The 22,746-nt window shown below is 41.1% G+C and overlaps 1 protein-coding gene across 4 annotated transcripts in view; it reads left to right on the top strand.

The window, feature by feature from the left end:
- The window catches only part of PRTFDC1 (phosphoribosyl transferase domain containing 1), a 94,205-nt gene that overhangs the window by 1,976 nt on the left and 69,483 nt on the right, over positions 1–22,746 (top strand). For all 4 annotated transcript variants that reach the window (XM_004757624.3, XM_004757623.3, XM_045084967.1 and 1 more), the window contains exons 2-3: positions 7,213–7,319; positions 13,231–13,414. In XM_004757624.3, the coding sequence (XP_004757681.1) occupies positions 7,213–7,319; positions 13,231–13,414 (291 nt within the window). The remainder of the gene's footprint in view (positions 1–7,212; positions 7,320–13,230; positions 13,415–22,746) is intronic.

Below are 22,746 nucleotides of genomic sequence, written 5' to 3' on the forward strand. Positions count from 1 at the left end.
ATAAAGAGACCGAGAATGAATAGCAAAGCCCAAGAGGACAGACAGGGTAGTAGGTGTATAGGGAAGGGAGTTTTGTGGAGGGGCGACAGGGCCCCTTAAGAGCATCAGATGCTCCAGGAAGAGCAAATAGGACAAAGATGGAAAAGAGGCCGTTGTATTTAACAATTGCAAAGCCATTAGCCTTGAGAATCATTTAAACAACCATCCCATCAGTAGAATGGCTACAGTATAGCACTACTCTTTAATAATATATGCTTTAGAAAGGAATTAGGTAAATTGATATGACTAATAAGATGGGCGGATTGTTAAAATCTAAAAAGCGAATTATGGAATTGTATAAATAGCCCAATCTATTAGTATCAAAAGAAGCTCTCTGAGAAGCAAGGTAATTTTGTGAGAAAGACGGTTTGAGTCAGTGAGAGGACCTCATGAGAGGTTGGAAACAATGTGTCATGGGGATGACCCCTGCATTTATGCTATTTTCTCCAGTAGAGCTTGGCATCGTCAGATGAACTCAAGCTGGATACAGGTAGGGAAGGCAAATTCAGAATGAGTTCAGCGTTCTGGGGAAGCTTCCCAGAACGTGGCTTCCAGTGTAGAAATGAAAGACAAAGCTTAAGAAGATACCTATACAGGGAAAATAGAGAGCCCTCAAGGATGGTTGCAAAAAACCCAAAGGGTATGTGTAGTACTAGTGGAGAAAGGGAGCAGGTAATGATAGTGAGCGTTTACTGAGCACTTACTATGTGGTTTCCCTGTATTATTCATTACCTCCTTGCAAATCCGTGAGGAAGGACTATGATGATCTCTGCTTTACAGAGGGGGAAACGGAGGCCCTGAGACATTAAGAAAACCCCCAAGGTCACATAACTAGCAAATGAAAGAAGCAGAATTGAAGTCAGGTTTTACTTACGGTGCCGCATAGAAAGCTGTAATTGCAGGAAGTCCTTCGAAGGTGGGACTGCTCTAGAAGATGGGGTGTGGCATGACGATGAAGTAGTTTGGGTTAAGGCAGGTGAAGGAGCCACTGAATATAGTGTCTAGTAGGATGATGGAGGCAGGTTCGGGGCTGTCCAGGAATGAGGTGCAGAAGAAAATTCCAAGCTGGTAGGAACTTTGTGAAGAAGATGGGGGGGGGCGGTTTGCATAGAGCCAGAAGTATGGTTGGTGCAAAAGAAGGGACTATTAAGAGATTTAAGATGGCTCTCTGTTGAATCGGGGAGGCAGGACATTAGTAGATTCTTAACACTACGCGGTAGGAAATGCTCATTGCCAAAAAAGAGTTGTAGACCCTGAGTTCAGAAACTTTGCTCAGGATTGAGTGGTCCCTTGATCTGGAGGCAGTGAAATCACCAGCCCGTGATTAGCACATCTTTGTTCCCATTTAAGGAGAGATAAAGATCTCTACTCACCTGGCCTTTTGGGACCAGGTTCTTAGACATGTTTTGTTTCTGCCAAAGCACTGTCAAGAGAACCATAGTTAATACCTACGTAGTGAGTTTGGAAGGAAGAAGAAGAAAAAAAAATTTAAGATAATTGTTGTTTCTCTTATGGGTCTCCCCCGACCAAAGTATTGGGGCAGTATTGGAGTTAAGTAACCAGATAATCCTTTTAAAACCCAACTTTACCAGGTTGCATGCCACAGAAGAGGAAGGCTTGTGTGATAACAAGGTGTCATTTGGTCTTTATAGGTCTTTATTCCTCTGGGAGCAGAATCTGGAGCCCCTCTTTTAGGGATCCGCTCCTACACATGGTCTCAGCGTGTGGTTTGAGGCGCCCATCACAGCATGCCTCTTTACCTGGGCCAGTGGATGTTTGATGTTCCAGTGTAGGGATTCCTAGAAGCGGAGCTGAGGGAGGAGACTATTTTTCTCCCTGGTGGTCCAGGGGTAGATGTAAATTGGCAGCACCCATGGTCACTGCCTGAAGGAGAGAGTGGGGCCCAGCCTGTGGGGCTCAGAGGCAGAGGCTTTTTGTCTGTGTTTCCAAACTAATTTTCTCTGTGGGGGGTTGGGGGACCTGAAAAATGGTGCAAGAAATATACTAAGCAAAAACATTATTTTTAATGGCTTAGAAGGCAGGTTTTCGATATACCTTCAAATGGGAAAAAAAGAGATGCCGAATGAGTTCTGGGGTTTGAATTTTGTATAAAATGGCTCAGTTAATGTGTTTGTCACTTCCCCAGCCTAGCCATGCTTTGTGTCTTTGGACAGAGAAAGCATTGTTCTGACTAAACTTAGAGCATATTATCTGTGATACTGAAACTATTTAAAGATTTCTTGTTTTGATTTTTTAAAAAGCAGATGAATAACATAATTATCTCCCGTTCATAGCAGCCTCTGTTCCTTTAGCTTTAGGACTTATTTGCAATGCAATTTGCATGCACCATTAAGAATTACAAGGAGTAAATCAGTAGCTTCCCCCTTTAAAAAAAAAATATTACTTTTTCTTCTCCATGATAAGTGTACTCTTTAATCTCCATCGCCTGTTTCACCCATCCCCCCCCCCACCTACTTCCCTCCTGGTAACCAGCATTTGTTCTCCAGGATTAAAGTCTGTCTCTCTCTGTCTTTATTTTTCCTTTGCATCTTTGATTTATTTCTTAAATTCCACATATGAGTGAGATCATATGGTATTTCTCTTCCTCTGACTTACTTCACCTAACATAATACTCTCTAGTTCCATCTGTGTTGTTGCAAATGGCCAGATTTCACTCTTTTTTATGACTGAGTAATATTCCTCTCTATATATACACCACATCTTTATATGTTCATCTGTCGATAGATACTTGGGCTGCCCCCCTAGTTTGGCTTTTGTAGATAATACTGCAATAAATATCGGGGTGTCTGTATTCCTTTGAATTCGTGTTTTTGTATTTTGGGGCATAAGTACCCTGTAGTGTGATTTCTGGATCGTAGGGTGGTTCTATTTTTAATATTTTGCAGAACCTCCATCCTGCTTTGCACAGTTTGCATTCCCACCAGCAGTGCATGAGGGCTCCTTTTTCCCCACATCCCTGCTAACACTTGCTGTTTAATCTCTAATCGTCTTTTTATCTCAACAAGGACTATCAGACTCATTGGAAAAGGCAAGTTTGGATTACAGAATAGTTTTAGAGAAATGTATTTCTTCTAGTTTTAAATGTGTAACTTTAACTAGGGTAACGACATTGGCCAATAGGTTGGAGGCCTATTTGTAAATTAATTCTGTATTAATTGATTCTGTAAATTAATTCTGTTCTGTAAATTAATTAAGACCTTTAATTTGCAGGTTAACTCATGATGTTTCAGCACACCTAGATGGTTAACCCTATAGACTAGAAGACGATGTGAGAGTTTTATTTCCTTGATATATCTCACTAAATCCTCACAATAGCCGTGAATGACTGGCAGTGACTCCATTTTATAGATGAACACACTGAGGCACAGAGAGTTAAAGCCCCAAGTGAAGCCTTCCTCCCAACATGCACTGGATTTCTAAGTCTGGGTGCTTGACCACTGCGCCAGGCCATCTCTGACGACACGTTACCATGATGGCTCTTATCAATAGGTTGATTTTGCCATTTGCTTATCATTTTTTTTCTTCTTTTTGACATCAGTTACTAGGCACTTATTATACATCAGGAAGTGTCCTAGGAGCTCTAAGTAAATTATCTCTCTCTCTCTCTTTCGTTTTGTTTGTTTTTAAACAATAGACATGTATTTCTGATAGTTCGGGAACTTGCAAGTCCAAGATCAATGTGCTGGTTGACTTCATTCGTGGTTAGGACTCTCTTGCTGGCTTGTAGATAAGTGCCTTGTTCTTCTCATTGTGTCCTCACATGGTGGGGGAAGAGAAAGAGAGGAAGAGGGGAGAGGGACAGGGGAGAGAGAGAAAAAAGAGAGCGAGCGAGTGCGCGTCTGTGCTGGAGAACTCCCTGGTTTTTTTCTTAGAAGAGCACTAATTCCATCAGGAGGGCTCTGCTCTCATGACTTAATTATTTCCCAGAGGGCCCACCCCCTCATGTCATCACCATGGGGGTTAGGGCGTCAATACCTGAATTGGGGGGGGGGCACTGTAGATGCAGCTTCCTTGCAGCAGCTCCTCAAAATGGGGTTATTCCTGCCTGCTTTGGAGACTCGCTGTTCTCTCTGAATCCTCACACCAAGCCTGACCATAGGTTTTATTGTGTCTTATTTAAAGGAGGGGGAAACTGAGTATCCGGCAGGGTCAGTACTTTCCCTAACATCACAACTGGTAAGGGTCAGCGCTAAGCTCTAGAACACAGAGAGGAATGTAGGCTCTGAGATGTAGCCAGAGCCGTGGGGGCGGGCGGGGGGGTGGTGGAATTGGGGGCAAGGCAGTAAAGGATTTGCACAGTGGGAAGAATGGGCTCAGAAGACCACTAGTTAATGGTGCCACCATCTGGAAGGGCTCCAGGAAGTGGAGTGGGGAGTGTGTATGTGTGTGGTCTGGAAGGGGAGCCAGAAAATGCCGTGTACTTGAATGATCTCCCGGGGGCCTCATGCTGGTTGGGGTTCTTGTCTGGCCTCTACGAGGGCTTGCCGGGGGGATCTTCAGCAGGCTCATCATGTCCAGCTGGCGTTCAGGCTCTGACAGGGGACGGTGGTGTCAATGGTTACAGCAGGCCCAGGGAGGTCTCAGGGCTGGAAGAGAGAGTTGCTCTGTGCAAATTCAATAGTTGCACCGAGCCAATTTGCAGATAGAGGCAGAGCTTACGTGATACTTTTCAAATATGCAGATGGCACACACCATTTGGCCAACAGTCTGCGCCTGGTAGATTTCTAGAGCCTTGAGCCGCGGTGCTCTTGATGTAAGGAGGCAGATCGAGACAAATCAGTTTGGGTTGGAGCTCAGGTAGTATTGGGTAGTCTGCGGATGGAGAATGTGTCAGTCATTAACCCACTGAGCATTTTTGAGCACTTACCGTATTCCAGATCACTTTGAGCACTTTGAGCTCCAGATCACTTTGAGCACTTACTTTATTCCAAATCTGAGTGCAGGGATTTCAACAGTGATTCAGACATGGTCCCTGTCAGAAGGCCCTGACGTCCAAGTGGGAGGAGACAAGATAAGAGCACACAGAGAGACATACATGTGTCACATCCGGTGGGAACACATGCTGGAAAGGAAAGTCAAGCTGGGGAAGAGGGATATAGAGATGAGTAGGAAAGAAAGGAGTGCTATTTTCTCTAGGGGATCAGCTAAGTCCTCTCTGTGGAGGTGACACGGAAGTCGTGGCTTGAAGGAAGTGAAGTGTAAGCCATGTAGAAATCTGGGGGAAGAGTATCACAGGCAAGAGAGCAGGTGCAAAGCTGTTGAGATAGGAGCATGCCTAGCATGTCCAAGGGTCAGCAGGAAAAATGTGGCTGATGCATGGCAAAGGAGGAAGAGAATGCTTGTAGATGAGTCAGAGAGGTGGCCCCGTGGGCCATGGTGAGGACCTGGGTCGTTCTCGGAGAGAAGTGGGAAGCCCCTGAAAGAAGACGAGTAGAAGATGGCAGCCATGTTGGAACGGGGTGGGGCTGCCAGGGTGGAAGGCAGTGGTCCCTGAGGAAATGATGGTGGTGCAGACAGGGAGGTAGCAGTTGGGATGCTGACAGGTGGCCCTGGTTAAATTTTGAAGGAATTGATGATAGGATTTGCCAGTGCATTCCATGAGGGAATGAAAGGAAAAGTCGACAACAACTCCAACATGTTGATCTGAGCGAGTAGAAAAATATGTTGTCCTTTGCTGAGCTAGGGAAGGGATACCTTTGGAAGAAAATGCCCTTAGGTTTGGTTTGGCTGGCATCCCAGAACCCAGAACTGGGGTGGGTCTGGGTAGGGGCTGGACCATAAGTTGCCCTTCCAAAACCTGAGCTAAGGTTTTGAGTCCTGGGTGAGGAAAAGGGCGGAGAGCTGGGGGACATGCCAGAATTAAATGAAGGGCAAATGGGTTCTATTACAGATAAGACCGAGTGAGCCAGAGGCTGGAGGAGGCAGGAGTCTTCTCAAGGAGCCCGAATGGGAGTCTTTGGAAAGACAGAGAGTTACGACAGTCCTGTCTATGAGGAGTTTGGGAGAGAAGATCAGAGGGTAGGAGCAGCTAGCAAGACCTCCAGAAATAAGTGAGGCCTGAGCTGAGCTTCTGCGGGAGGGGATTGAACGTGGAAGAGAGAGAGAGAGAGAGAGAGAGAGAGAGAGAGAGAAGGAGAGGATATAGGTGCAAGAAAGACAAATGAACAGAACACAGAGCTGGGAAAGGTCATGACTGGACTGAAGACCCATCTGAGGATGGGAAGGTGATGGTGCAGGGAACTGGGCTGCAAAATTAGGCTAGTTCTTCATGATGAAAGCTTCAGGTTGAACAGAGGAGTCTGATGGAAGTGTGCAGGAGCCATCAAAGAACAGGAACCCCCAAGACGGCCATGGAATGAACTGAGTGCTAACACGTTCCTGGTGTATCCTTTCTCAGTGATCTGAAAGTAAAACTCACTCACTCTTCACTTTCATTTTCTCTCCCACATCTTTGCTGTTCTAACCATAAAACTTTCACATCCAGCGCTAAGCAAGGGGAAGACTGGGTAGTACTCTATTCCCTATATGAATAGGCCAATTTGGGGGGACAATTTTTCCTGATAGGACTGATAGAAGTTCCCACCATAGTATATTATTCTGAAATATTTACTGTAATGACTAGACCACCCAGAGGTTTGTGTCTTCACACTAATCCCAGGATACATGTACTTCAATAGGTAATCTTTCCCAGGCGGGTGAGGCATTTACAATGCATAGAAATTTAATAGCATATGTAATAACATTTATAATAATGTATGATCAGACTATCCATATTTGTAAGTCCAGTATGCTTATGAACATAGTGTCACTTATATTCACAATGTTATATAATTTAGATATAACACCATTACATACAATACTATCAGGCTAGCTGTAAGACATCAAGTGGCTATTTCTTTGTACAATGCCAAAAGGTAGGAGTGGAATTCTCTGTTCCTTTCAGTCCTAGATCCTTTATCAGGTTTCCTGAAACAAATTACTTTCCCCCACTGGGCTTTTCACAGGTTGACAGAATGTCATCTAATGTCATACTGATCGTCAGATCTCATCTCTGTTTTTAATATCATCCTTTTTTTTTTCCAAATGATACCCATTTTTACTTATTTATGTCTTACAAGGAAAATATTGTAACCAAGGTAATTTGACTTACAGATTATGGACGATTGGCCAGGATATGACTTGAATTTATTCACATACCCACAGCACTATTATGGGGATTTGGAATATGTCCTCATACCTCACGGCATCATTGTGGACAGGTGAGTGTTTATTTCTTGTGTCAGTTTTGGTCCTGCCCTGGCTGGCCCCCTCTTGTACAAATCATATAATACACTTTACAATGCTATTCCTGAGTCTTTCTAGAAATAGTTCTGTGCCGATATATATATATGTGTGTGTGTGTGTGTGTGTGTGTGTGTGTATATATATATATATATATATATATATATTTTTTTTTTTTTTGGTCAGACAGATATCACAAGTAGGCAGAGAGGCAGGCAGAGAGGCAGGCAGAGAGAGAGGAGGAAGCAGGCTCCCCACTGAGCAGAGAGCCCGATGTGGTTCAATCCCAGGACGCTGAGATCATGACCTGAGATGAAGGCAGAGGTTTTAACCCACCTAGCCACCCAGGTGCCTCAATATTTTTTAAGAATATATTGGAATTCTTTTTTTTTTAAGATTTTTATTTATTTATTTGAGAAAGAGAGTGAGAGAGAGCATAAGGGGGGAGAAGGTCAGAGAGAGAAGCAGACTCCCCATGGAGCTGGGAGCCCAATGTGGGACTTGATCCCGGGAATCCTGAGTCATGACCTGAGCTGAAGGCAGTTGCTTAACCAACTGAGCCATCCAGCCGCCCCTTGTGCCGATATTTTTAAGTTCTGTGCACACACACACACACACACACACACGTGTAATAACACATATATATATATCTATATAGATATATATATATATGTTATACATAACATCCTCAAAATAACAATGTTCTGCACAAACTGATTAAAACAGGGTTTGGAAAGCATTGCTGTTTACTTGAGGACCTTTGTCTTGCATTTTTCACAGACGCTTGAGTTAACCAGGGATAATTAACAGGTGAACTTTGCCTTCACGGGACACACCCCTACGGCCCTGGCTTTTCCTGCCACTTGGCACATATCTCTGATCAAGCAGTGTATCACAGTTCGGCCAGTCTGTGCCCGATTATGGTTTCTAAGCAATGGTAATGTTTTGGGAATAGGCCTATTTTCAACTTAAAAATATCTTCACAGAACTATTTCTAGAACACTATTTCTAGTTCTCTCTGACCCGTCTATATAGAGATGCTTTAGCTCTTCTTAGCCAACTGGCTTTCTATAAGCCAACATTTTCTCGCCTGTTGTAAGCCCTTAAGTCACCATTTGTTTCTTGGTTTTCAGAGAGCATCCTTCACTTGAGCCCACCCTACGCATCAGGATTTAAAGGTCATACCCCTTTCACAAAACTGCCTAATGCCCAGACTATAATCATTCCATGTACTTCTCTGTTTTCTTGTACAAAGATCAAATACTTAAGCCTTCACATTTACATGGAAAGCAAGCCTCACAGTGCACTCCCAGGAACACAGAGACTCTTTAGACACCCAGAAATGGGGGCAGGAGAGGCACTGGGGAGTAGGAGCAGATCGAAACTTTGGAAACTCCACGCTACCTTTTGTTCTTAAACCACAGTACTTCTGCCCCTATTTTTTTGAAAATCTGTTATATCCTTCTGAGTTAATATTTAACTTTATGAAACAAGTCCTTAGCCAAAGTAAAGTTTGGAAAACACTAGATAGTCACTATTCCCAGGATATTATCTTTCCATCAATTCCTGTTCATAGCAAAAGGAAATGTTCTTTCACTCCAAGATTTTTCCATTGGATAAGACTGGGATATTGCACGTCCTCTCAAACTATAGTATATTATTAAAATAAGGTCTAGTTCGGAGTTTCTCATGGCCCAAGATGGCTTTCCATGGAATACAAGTTGCAATCCTCAGAGGGAACAAAATGTTCTGTGATCAAAGAAACTTGGGAAATTTTGCACCTCTCAGATGGCCAGATCCCCCTGTTAGCAATTTATATTGAAGATACAGAAATTCCTGCAAAAAAAAAAAAAAAGGAAGAAGAAGAAGAAACAAGCTTGACTTTAACAATTAAACCGACCTTTCTTGTGTAGTAGAGTCCTTGCCTTCAGTGTACCTCTTAATAACTCAGAGGCATTTCCCCCTTAACACCAGTTTGGGAACCCCCTGGTTTAAAAAAATTCCTGCTTTTCTCACCTGCATTTTATGACTTTAGTTCATTGCGTCCTGATCTAGTACATGATTGGGCCCTGCTAAGAACTACACGAAGCCAGTTCCCAGTATAGGAGACTTAACCAGTGAACTTGTTAAAATGTGTATTTTTTTTTTAAGCTTTTATTTATTCATGAGAGGGAGAGAGAGGAGAAGCAAGGGGAGAGGGACAGCGATTCTGTGCTGAGTGCGGAGCCCTGCGTGGAGCTTGATCCCATGACCCCAAGATCATGACCTGAGTCAAAACCAAGAGTCAGATGCACAATCCATTGAGACACACACACCCAGGCACCCCATAAAATGTGTATTCTCATGCTTTTTATGTCTGGAAATTCTGATTCAGTGGTCTGGGGTGGGGCCCAGGAATGAATTTATTAAGCGTAATTTACATACTATAAAATTCACCCACTGTAGGTCAATGATTTAATGATGTCTAGTAAATGTTTATGGTTGGGCAAGCACAATCATCATTTTACAGTATTTCTATCATCCCCAAAAGTTTGTTTGCTGTCAGTCCTTATTCCTACCTCCAGCATCCGGCAGTCACTAGTCTGATTCATTTCTCTATAAATTTGTCTTTTCTGAACATTCCGTATAAATTAAATCATACCATATCTAGATACTGATTTACCAATCTGGGGTTATTTGGATGTCGAATTTGGGGCTACTATGAACAATGCATCTATAAACATTCGCATGTAAGTCTTTGTGTGGATATACTTGTTCATTTCTTTTTGGTGGTTTCCTTGGAGTGGTATTCTGGGTTTCGTGGTTAAGTTTAAGAAACTGCCAATTATGTCTACGGCCATACCACCCTGAACGCGCCCGATCTCGTCTGATCTCGGAAGCTAAGCAGGGTCGGGCCTGGTTAGTACTTGGATGGGAGAAACTGCCAATTATTTCCAGAGTGGCTGTACCATTTTACATTTCTCCAGCAAGGATGAGGATTCCAGTTTCTCCACGTGGTTACCAACATTTAGTATCGTCTGTCCCTTTGACTATAGCCATGCTCATGGATGTATGAAAGTATCTCATTGTGGTTTTAATTTGTGTTTTCCTATTGTTTAGTGTGCTTGTTAGTTATTTATGTTTTCTTTGAAGAGATGACCATTGATGTCTTCTGCCATTTTTACACTGGGTGGGTTATTTGTCTTCCTACTGAGTTGTAATGGTTCTTTATATATTCTGGATATAAGTCCTTTACCAGATATATGATTTTTGAATACACCACCCCCCATCTGTGGCTTGTCTTTTTATTTTCTTATCTGTATCTTTCAAGAAGAATGTTAGATGAAGTATTCTATAAATGCTAATTAGGTCCAGTTGAGTGATGGTACTGTGTAGTTCAACTATATCCTTAGTGGTTTTCTGACTGCGGGATCTGTCAATGACTGAGAGAGGGGTATTGAGATCTCCAACTGCAGTAATGGATTGATTTATTTCTTGTAGTTTTGTCAGTTTTTTGACACTCTGTTGTTAGGTGCATGCAGATTAAGGATTGCTAGGTCTTCTTGGCAAACTGACCTCTTTATTAGTATATAATGCCCTCTTTATGCCTGATAATTTCCTTGCTCTGAAATCTGCTTTGTCTGAAAGCAATAAGCTACCCTCCTTTCTTTGGATTAGTGTTGATATGGTATGTCCTTCTCCATTCTTTTACTTTCAATCTATCTTTATATTTATAGACAACATATGTTAGGGTCTTTTTTGGAAAATCCACTCGGACAGTCTCTGTCTTTTGATTGGTATATTTAGATCATTCACATTTAAAGTGATTATTGATGTAGTTTGCTTAATATCTACCATATTTGTAATTATTTTCTGTTCATTGCCCTTGTTCCTTGGTTTTGTTTTTTGGTTTTTGGGTTGTTGGGGTGTGGGGTTTTTTTTTTGTCTTTCACTCTGTGGAATCTGCCCCCCCCACAATGGTATGTGACCTCCGATAATATGCAGTTTATTTTTCTTGTTTTTACTTGTAAGCCTCACTTACTAGGACTCATCCCTGTGTCTGAATAGTTTAATCTTCAGTCTAAGATTGGTTAGAGATTGTGCTCAAGCACCTCAAACCCACTAAGCTTCCACTTTCTGCTGACAAATGTGTGTGGGGGCTGACAAGCACTTACAAATTCCCAGCCTTTCCAAGTCTTTCCTGACTTTTATTGTTTCTTCTATTGTTTCTTGTGCTTCCTTGCGTCCCGGAAAGCTTACAGGCTCCATCATTCAGGAATGTATAGGTAGCTGGTCTCGTGCTGGTCTCATGCTGGTCTCTGATGAGTGTATCCATAGTTTCTGGTCAACTTGGGATATATGAAGAGTGTATTGTCTGTCCCTCTCCCCTGAAGCTAACCTCCCAGAACTCCCTATCAAATCTCCAACTAGACTAGCCCGCTAGTTGCTCAGACAGGACTGCAACTTCACAATAATAGGGCCATTGGCAATCCCTGTTCACTGGCTACCAAGATAGCATGCTAACTGGCAATGCTCCCTATGAGGGGAGCGCCTTCTGGCAGTGCCCTGCCCTGGTTGAACTACCTGGTTGAACAACGGAGCTGATGTGGGGTGCAGGGAGACAGAAGCACTCTCTGGCAAGGATGCCACAGACTTGTCCTGTTTCTACCCATAGTTCAGTATTTTCAGGAATAAATGATTCTCAGTTTGTTATATGTCTCTGGTTAACTTCCAGAGTGCTGAAATGGTTGTTTTCGACAGTTTTATCTAGCTTTATAGTTACTTTTTTGTGGAGCGAAATGTGTTGACTGTCTCACTCTGTTATGCTGAAAACAAATGTCCCTTTTTGCAGACTATCTATCTGGCAGGCTGATGTCCCTTTTCTCAATGAGCATGTTTTGAGAAACATTGTCTGAAACCATGGTTGCCATTTAATATGTATAGGTTTATACATATGTATGCGTATACACACATATATAACTTATATATAAAATATATTAGGCAATATATGAGATATGTGGAACATATGTAATATAATGCTTTGTAGATACAGATGTAGATACATATACATATGTGTGTGTGTATATATATGTGTGTGTGTATATATATGTATATATATGTATATATTCAAATCATTCATTTATCACTTTTTAAATCTAATTCTATCTGAAGTTCCAGTAGGAATTTTTTTTAAATATGCACCTTAGCTCCTGCCTCCATTCAAGGTTTTAATGTTGTATGGATGCGTGGGCAATGGACTTCTGGACATGAAACAATTAGAAAAAATACAGTGGCAGTTCCAAATCAGGCTTTGGGTGCCAGCCCGAGGCTGCAGTGTTGCCTAGCTCCAGGAAGTCATCATTAGCATGGTGCGCCCTGGAAACGGTGCCCCCCGGAATTGTACCCTGAGCTCCCCGCATAGGTAATGTGCTATCTTTGTCCAATAGAAGACAGAGGTGATTCTTTTGATAGTTTCTGTGGGCTTGGCTTTTCTTCCAGTCTCTTCCAACGCTGTAAGGTGAGTCATTCTCCATGTTCTCCCTCTTTGCTATGATGTGGGCATAACATCACCAGGTACTTTCATAGCATTGTTAACAACCAGGCTCTGCAGTGATAAAATAATAGCATTCGTGATCTTTGACACGTATTTTACACCTTACCCGTGTTTGTCACACTGAGGAGCAAAAATATACGAGGGATGATATGGTTATCAGAAATAATGTTTTGAACACTCTCTCTTTGTCCAGTTTAAACAAAGCTTCTTTATCTGTAGGCTTCTGTCGCCCAAGCTCTCCTCCATGATCCCCTGTGTAATCTAATACGGGTAATGCATCATGCCTTTTTTTTGAAAGGGGAAAAAAATACTCAGAAGTATTTATGCCTTAATATATCTTTTAATCCCTCTTTCAGAACTGAACGGCTGGCTAAGGATATTATGAAAGACATAGGATACTGTGACATTATGATTCTGTGTGTGCTTAAAGGAGGTTACAAATTCTGTGCCGATCTTGTAGAACACCTTAAGAACATCAGTCGAAATTCAGACAGATTTGTCTCTATGAAGGTTGATTTCATCAGACTAAAAAGTTACAGGGTAAGTTCTTTTCTTAATTCCATTTTTATTTTATAATGTTTAGAATAAAGAATTTTCTAGAATTAAAGAATTGATAATCTGGTAAAAACAAAGAATGTCATTTTTTAAAATTGCAAGATACTGCAAGCTAAAATTAAAATAATATTGTTTGAGCGGAGAAAAAAAACCCTCTTTCTGTTATCACATATACGGAAAGAGGCTTCAGGAATGATTCATGCTTTCTTCTATGGTTATAAAGCTGAGTGGTTATTTCCTGATGACTAGCCTCACAGATGAGTGTGTTAACAATGACTGTTAAGAAAGTCCAGTGAGTGCTGACATGTTTCCGGTCTGGATGTCATCGTTGGCCCTAGAGACCTGTAGGAGAGTGTCCGGTCCAGAGAGGACAGTATTAGTGCTGGGGTGGCTGCAGTCACGGCCTGGAAATGGACAAGGGAAGTCTGTGGGACAATGAGTTACCAAGTGCAATGAGCCCAAATCAAAGAGCCTCCAACAGAAGGCCCCTCCACCAGTCTGTACTGGGGCTTTCTTGGCCCGCACTGGACAGAACCATGGGAGAGTATCCTCCAAAAATGTCATCCCCTTGGTCTTCCCTCTTCTATGATATGACCTTCTGTGATGCTTTTGGGTTCAAAGTATCATTAAAACTAGCCCACTACTCGGTGAGAAACTGTTGGAGTCAAAATCACAAAAGCATTTTCTGATTAAACTAGCTTGACACATTTTAATTCACTCTTCGAACAAGTTTTCTATTGCTCGGTGGCAGAATCACCCCAAACTTAGTGGTTTAGGCCAACACATATTTATCATCTCAGTTTCTCTAGGTCAGCCATCCACACACATGCTCTCTGCTCAAGAGTCTTCCCAGGCTGAAGTCAAGACATTAGCCGGGGTGGGATCTCAGATCTCACCTGGGGTTTGCAGATGATTGACCTTTCCAAGATCCTTCATTGGCAAAAGATCACTGGTTGTTGACAGAATTCCGTCTCTGCTTCCCTGCTGGAGACACTTTCAGCTCCTACAGGCTGCCTTTGGGGTCTTTGCTCCATGCCCTCCCCACCCAACACTGGGCAGTTCCCAGCACAGCAGAACCTTTCCATTTACTGAGGGCTAACGCTGACCTGGGGCGCATGGGTGACTCAGTTGGTTGAGTCTTGATTTCGGCTCAGGTCATGATCTCTGGGTCATGAGATCCAGCCTCGAGATGGGCTCCACACTCAGCACAGTGTCTGCTTCCCTTAGTTTACTAGTTCCACCCACACTCACGTGGAGGAGATTAAACCGGGTGTGTACGCCAGGGAACAGATGGGCGTGTGCCTTAGGGTTCTGCCTTCCGCTCTCGGTGATTCAGTTCTTCAGCTCTTGAGCAGCTGGTGGATTATTACCAGTTCTTGGGACACTCTGTATTCTCCTGATGACTTCTAAGCTGTTTTTTATAGACAACTTAACCTCCAATTGTTGGTTTCATCTTCTTCTGGAAACCTGTTCTTTAGGTTCCTTTCATCCCAGATTAAGTTGCCGTGCTTCCGTGTAAGATTTTTTTCCTCACTTACTTGGCTCTGAGTCTTACTGGATTTTTCCCCCAGAAAACAGCCTTTAAAAATTAAAGTCAAATGTGTTGAAGTATAATTTATGTGCAGGAGAAATTACCTGTTTTAGTTTACAGTTTTATAAGTTTTGACAATTGCATACAGTCATGGAAGTCACCACAATCAAGATACAGAACATTCCTGTCCATAAAAAATGGCCTTGTGTCCCTTTGTACTTTACAGTCAACTCTTTCCTCAGCTCCTGGAAACCACTGATACGTTTTCTGTTCCTAGAGTTTGCTCTTTCCAGAATGTCATATAATGTAATCACATACCACGTAGCCTTAGTACATCTGTAAATCTTAGCATAATCATTTGATATTCATCCATGTTGTTATGTATACCAGAAGTTTATTTCTTCTGATTGTCAAATACAATTTCATTATATATATATATGGATATATCACAGTTTTAAAATCATTTATCAGAGGCACTTGGGTGGAGCAGTCACTTAAGTGTCCAGCTCTTGGTTTTGGCTCAGGTAGTGATCTCAGGGTTGTGAGATCAAGCCCTGTGACGGACTCCACGCTCAGCATGGAGTCTGCTTGTGATTCTTTCTCTCTCCCCCTCTCTCCCTCTACCCCTCCCCCTGTGCACTCTCTCTCTCTCTAAAATAAATAAATAAATCTTTAAATTTTTTAAAAAATAATTTAAAATAATTTATCAGCTGAAGATGGAGAGGATTATGAACAAAGCTATTATAAGTATTTACATGCAAATTTTTATGTGTACTTATATTTGCATTCGACTTGAGTTAGTTTCTCTTGAGATTGCTTAGTCATATGCTGAGTATATGTAAGAAATTACCAAACTGTTTTTTAGAGGGATTGAATAAATTTGCATCCCCACTAGCAGTAGATGAGAGTTCCAGTTCCTCCATATTTTCCACAGCATTTGGTATTGCTAGTTTCCTCCCCCCCCTTTTTTCCTATATTTTACCCATTTGAATAGGTGATAATGGCTCATTATGGTTTTAATTTGCATTTCCCTAAGGAATAATGATATCAAGCATACTTTCATTTGCTTATTTGCTATTCATACAGATTTTTTGTTGAAGTGTTTGTTCAGTGTCTTATTTCAATAATTTTGGTCATGTTTTCTTATTATTGAGTTTTGAGAGTTCTTTATATATTTTAGCCACAAATCCTTTATTAGATATGCATTTTGTATATATTTTTAAGCTAGTGGGTTATTCTTTCATTTTCATGTTAGTATTCTGTTTTTTTTTCAAAGTGTATAATTGAAACTTTTTTTAATTATAAATTTTTTTAAATAATTTTTTATTTTTTATAAACATAATTGAAACATTTTTTATGAATTCTCAACTTACCAATTTTTTCTTTTATGGATCATGCTCTTTGTGTATCTAAGTAATCTTTGCCTCATCCAAGGTCACAAAGATTTTCTTTTCTGTTTTCTTTAAGAAGTTCATAGTTTTGGATGCATGCATGGCTCAGGAGGTTAAGTGTCTGTCTTTGGCTCAGGTCATGATCTCCAGGTCCTGGGACTGAACCCCATGTCAGGTTCCCAGCTCTGCGGGGAGTCTGCTTCTTCCTCTCCCTCTGCCTCTTCCCCTGCTTGTGCTCTCACTTTCTCTCTCTCTCTCTCAAATGAATAAATAATAGAAAAAAATCTTAAAAAAATAAGTTTCATAGTTTTGATTTATTTTTTAAAGATTTTATTTATTTATTTGAAGAGAGAGAAAGAGCACAAGGTAGGGGTAAGAGAAGGAGAAGGGAGGCTGATGCAGGACAGTTTTAATTTAAATCTAGGTATATGATCTATGTCATGGTAATTTGTTAATATGGTACTTTTTTTCTTTCTTTCTTTCTTTCTTTTTTTTTTAATCTAGTTAATGTCTGTTTGTTCTAGGATCATCTGATGAAAAAACTCTCCTTTCCCATTGTATTGTCTTTGATATTTCACTGAAAATCATTTGACTATAGTTTATGGGTCCATTTCTGGACACTCTGTCTAGCTCAGTCCATCTATATGCTTATCCTTTTGTCAATACCACACTGTTCTGATTACTGTGGCTCTATAATCAGTCTGGAAATCAGGTAGCATATGTCTTCTAACTTTGTTCTAAGATTTTATTTATTTATTTGAGATAGAGAGAGAAAGCCCAAGCAGAGAAGAGGATCCGAGGGAGAGGAAGCAGGCTCCCCACTGAGGAGAGGCTTGATCCCAGGACCTGGAGATCATGACCTGAGCCAAAGGCAGACGCTTAACCATCTGAGCCACCCAGGTGCACCTAACAGGTTGTTTTGTACAAATCAACAATATGATTTTAAAATCTACATGGAAAGGGGTGCCTGGGTAGCTCAGTTGGTTAAGCGTCTGCCTTTGGCTTAGGCCATGATCTACAAGTCCTGGGATGAAGCCTTCTGTCTGGCTCCCAGCTCAGTGGGGAGCCTACTTCTTCTCCCTCTGCCTCTCCTCCCCCTGCTTATGCTTTGTTTCTGTATTTCTCTCAAATGAATAAATAAAATCTTTAAAAAACAAAACAACAACAAAAACCAACCTGTTAGAAATTTTATTGGGATTGTTTTGAATCTGTAGAACCATATGGAGAGAATTAACATCTTAACACTCTTTATTCTTCCAATCCATAAACAAGATATAGTCCTCAATTTCTCTAGATTTTATTTAATATCTGTGTTTGTCTAATTTTCAAGAGTCAGATCTAAGACATCTTTGGTTAGATTTACACCTAAATATTTAAAATGTTTTTGGTCATATTGTTTTTGGTAAGTTTTTCTTTGAAATTTAATTTCCATTTGTTTACTGCCGTATGTAGAAATATTACTGATTTTGCTTATTGAATATTAGGACTTAACAAAACTCTCTGAGTGTTCCAACAACTTTCTTGTAGGATTTCTTGTAATTTCTTCCGTGAACAGAAATGATTTTACTTCTTCCTTTCTAATTTGTAGACTTTTTATTTCTTTTTATTGCCTTAATGAACTGGTTAGGACTACCTGTACAATTCTGAATAGGAGTGGTGCCGGAAAACATCCTTGCTTTGTCCTCAATGGGTATGATATTGACTATTGCATCCCCCAATTTTTGGTACTTTGTTTTCATTTTCGTTCAATTCAAACTATTTTCTAATTTCCTTTGTGACTTCCTCTTTCACTCATGAATTATTTCTTGTTTAATTTCCAAATATTTGGGGATTTTCCAGAGATAGTTCTTTAGGATTTCTAGTTTAATTCTTTTGCAGTAACTATACTTTGTATGATTTCAATTTTTTTACATTTGTTGAGGTTTATTTTATGTTGCGGAATATGGGCAATCTTGCTGAAACTAACAACATCGTAATCCAAGTCAGATTTAGCAATACTGCTGTCTATCTCTTGTCCATTTCTCTGGACAACTTCTGTTTATTTGATCAATGTTTTAACCTAGAGGCACACATTCTAACACTCATATTATGCTAACTTATATTTATGTAATACTAATTCAAAGCGAACATTTGCATTTCTAAAACTGCAATAGCATTGTGGGCATGACTGCTGTCTCTAGACAGTTATTTTCAAAACAACATATTTTTCCTGAGGATAAGGATGGGGTGGTTCCTGACCAGTGTTCCGGTGAAGAAGGAAGACGGTGGTAGACTTTACGTCTTCACCACCTTCATCCATTCTCACACACTGCGCATGTTTGCTTTCCTGCCCGGAAAGGTCCTAGAGTAAGTCCTGGAGGACCTGAGGACAACTGCCATGTGCCTTCTTTTCTTACCAACTGTTCTTCCCAATGTCTGTCAACAAGGTGGCACAGATCATCTCCTGAGAAACTACCTCACATACAATGTAAAAGCCTACCTGCTCAGTCAGAACAAGCTTTTCCCCTAACTAAATATCCTCAGAAATGAATGGGAAAACCGTATTCATAGACTGAGGTGTGATGTGAACAGGTTTCTGCTGGGGGCGTAAAAGCGGACTTCATCCAGAGGTGAATTAATTGCTGTGTCAGGTTAGGCCTGAGCTGACCATCCCTTTACATACTTGGGTTCTTTCAACATTCCTGAGGGCAGAGATGTATTTTTTCAAAACCAAAAAACTAATAAACACCACCAAATAAGGGGAACAGGACCAGCTCATTTTCCTCTGTGGTGTTTGGTGTTCCCACATACCTCTAAACCTGTTCACAGAGAGCAGACATCTCGAAAACATCTCGGCAGGAACAATGACCAGGAAAGTGTTCTTTTTATTCCTTTAGAAATTTCTGGAAGGAGAGCAGGACTCTACCGTTCTGGGTGCTGATCAAAAGCGTTGTGTAGTTTTAATTCCTCCTAGCTTCTTGCTCTGTGATTCTTTATAGATTTCTTATTTGGGGAAGAAAAGTTGAATGTCCAGTTAGCTCAGACACCATGTTTCTTCCTGTGACAGCCATCTGCGTTCATACGTCACTCGAGGGGCTCTTCTCCCAGGAGGGCTCTCATTGCTGGATGCCCTCCACTCTTTACTAAGGGACCTTCCCGAGGGGTGAATGGTGCCAAATATCCCAGATTCCAGGCAGTTTGACTTGTCTTTGCTGTTATATGAAACCTCCCATAAAACCTGGAATGAATTTGCATGAACAATAGCAATCTAGCCAAAGATTATTTAGAAATTAGCCTTAGACTAATTCCTTGGAAAGCAGGGCCAATATAGTCCTGTTCTTTAATGAGAAGAGGAACACTGGTAACCTTAATTCTCTAGCAGTTCAAGTTTTCCTTCCTTCCTCCCTCCTTTTTTTTCCTTCTGACCTTCCTTGTCTTTCCATCAATGTTCATTCAGTACTTGCTATATGAATTCATTGTCTCATTTAATTCTGACTACCACCCTGCCAGGTAGCTCTCATCTCTTCTTTTAATGATGAAGAAAAGGAGGCTCAAAGAGCTTCATTAACTCACCTAATGTCACACAGCCAATAAATAGAAGAGATGGCATCAGAGCCCAGGCCCATCTGTCTCTCAAGTCTGTGCTCTTTGCAACATACCCACATTTCCCACAAATTCTTCTAAGGTTTTCCACAAAACTTTGTTTCATGAGCTATGAATTTGTTTGCCAACATTTATGAAGGAGTTAATTATATTTTCCTGCTAAAATATATGTTAGATACATACTAAGTACATCTATACAATTATTATCATAATGTAATAATGTGCCTTTAAGAAATTGTGGTCTTGAGTGCCTGGATGCCTGGGTGTTTCAGTCAGTTATGTGTCCAACTCTTGATTTTGGCTCAGGTCATGATTTTAGGTCATGTTGGGCTCAGCGCTGAGCATGGAACCTGCTTAAGATTCTCTCTCTCCCTCTCTCTCTGTCCCTCCATTCCACTGCTCTCACATCTGTCTCTCTAAAAAAGAAAAAAGAAAAAGAAAAAGAGAAAGAAATGGTGGCTTTACTTGAGAATATCTGGAAGTTGCCTCAGAAAGAGAATTTATTATGTGTATGATATCCCATATGCACACGAGTGGCTATAGTTTGTAGCTTTTCTTATAAGATCAACAAAATTTGTGGAAATATTCAGTTTAATAAAAGAATCAAATTATCAATTATTTCTCATAAGAATTTATTCACCTGTGAGGCCTAATTTTTCAGCAGATCTAATCCAAGGAAACACTACATCTCATCTCTTTATATTATACCAGTATGTGACACATTTTAAAAACCTTTTCTTTTTCAAAAAGTAATACATTCAAGTAGGTTAACAGACCAAACAGAGAGTTTGGCTGTGGAAGTTTAATGGAATAGACAGCTTGAAAAGCCTCTTGCTACCAACACCTAAAACTGCTCAGTGAACATAATAATAAATGTTTAAAAACCTTTTCAATGCTTCCTGGAGCTCATAAGAAGCCACAAAACTGAAATGAAAAGCCTGAGAACTAGACCAGAGATGAACTGGGGGGCTGGGCTTGTGGAAGAGGAGGAGTTGTTGGCTCAGCACTGGATTTTCACACCCGTGCAGAGACAGAGAATAAAGCCTTGGATCAATTTAAGACGGGAAGTTGGATGAGACCCTGCAGCAAAGCCAGTGCCCTCAAAGATGCATGCCCTTGGTAAAAAAAAAAATCCACCCTTAATAATGGGAGACCCTAAGGAACTAGCTTGTCTCTTGGCCTGGGTTAAAAAGGGAAAGGAAAATATCCTGTGGGAATTTCTTAATTCAAGTCTGTACCACGTGTGAGTTAAAGGTTTTAATTCACCTCCATCGTCTGGGAAAGTCCAACCTGAGAGTTTCGTATTAAAATTGGGCTCAGACCACAATATCCCCAAGGTGCCTGGTAGAAGGCTGCTGAAAACGCTCTGGAGGGAGTCCTTGCGCATAGGCCGGATTCTTTCAGATAAGCCGTACTTCAGCTGAGGGCACAGACCCAAAGTGCAAAGGAAACGATCCACCACGACGAGATCAGCTGCACAAATAAATAGAAAGAGGGACATGAACGATCTGAAACAGAATATAATTATACTTAGTATGACTAAAGACATAAATGAAAGGATTTAAAGAAAAAGTGAGACAGCACGAGAAGAAAAAAAATAAATGAAAACTTTTAGAAGTGAAGGAACAGAACATCCAGCAGCGAAAAATAACGTAACTGGATGGATGAGACTGTAAGTCGGATGATAGGATAATGTCGATATGGATGGGAATTCTGGACTGGAGTATAGAGCTGAAAACAGTTGCCAGAAGGCAGCTCGGATAGAGACGAAATATAGGAGGGAGAAGTTAGGGGACATCAAAGAGTGAATGAACAGGCCCAAAATATGTCACCTAGGAATTCCAGAAGGAAAGACTCTTCCTTAGAGAGAATTGAGAAGAAGGAATTCCTTTAGATTTTTTTTTTTTTAATTTGACAGAGAGAGAGAGAATGGGAGGGGCAGAGGGAGAAGCAGGCTCCCCGCTGAGCAGGGAGACCAATGTGGGGCTTGATCCCAGGACTCTGGGATCATGACATGAGCTGAAAGAAACTCGTAACCGACAGAGCAACCCAGGTGCCCCACGTAGAGGAAATTTTTGATAAGCGAGTGCCTAATCATATTCTAGAGCTGGGGAAGGGACATGACTATTCAGACGTAGGAAGCACAGTAAGACCACACCTAGCATGTCATCATGAAACTGAAAATCAAAACACTAGAGTCAAAGAATAGATTGTGAAAGCAGCTGAGGAACAAAGAGAAACTGTCTCTAAAGGAATCACCACTACAGGATGAACACACTTCTCAAAGCCACAACAAAAATCAGAAGACATGGAGTACTATCATCAACACTCTGAGAAATGATAATTGTCCACCATGATTTTCATTCCCTGTTAATCTTTAACTCAAGTATCAGCGCCAGCTGGAGACGTGAGCAATCACATGCTGAAAGTTTCCTGGTAACAAACCCTGACTGAAAGCACTTCTTTAAGCATGTATCTTAATAAGAAGGAAATTGAACCCAAATGAATAAATGTGATGTGAAAAAACTGATAGGAATGTAGGTAAATCAAAAAAGTTTTGATTGGGATGCCTGGGTGGCTCAGTCGGTTAAGTGCCTGCCTTAGGCTCAGGTCATGATCCCAAGGTCTTGGGATTGAGTCCTGCATCTGGCTTCCTGCCCTGCAGGGAGTCTGCTTCTCCCTCTCTCCCCTTCCCCCCTGCCCGTGATAACCCTCTCTCTATCTCTCTCTCATGTGCCCTCTCTCTCAAATAATAATCTAAAAAAAAGAAAGAACATTGGTTCTAAAAAGAAGATTTTGATTGGTTAACATAA

Source organism: Mustela putorius, unplaced genomic scaffold, assembly GCF_011764305.1.
Source record: "Mustela putorius furo isolate JIRA1106 unplaced genomic scaffold, ASM1176430v1.1 tig00000827_pilon_pilon_pilon, whole genome shotgun sequence".
Taxonomy (NCBI): Eukaryota; Metazoa; Chordata; class Mammalia; order Carnivora; family Mustelidae; genus Mustela; species Mustela putorius.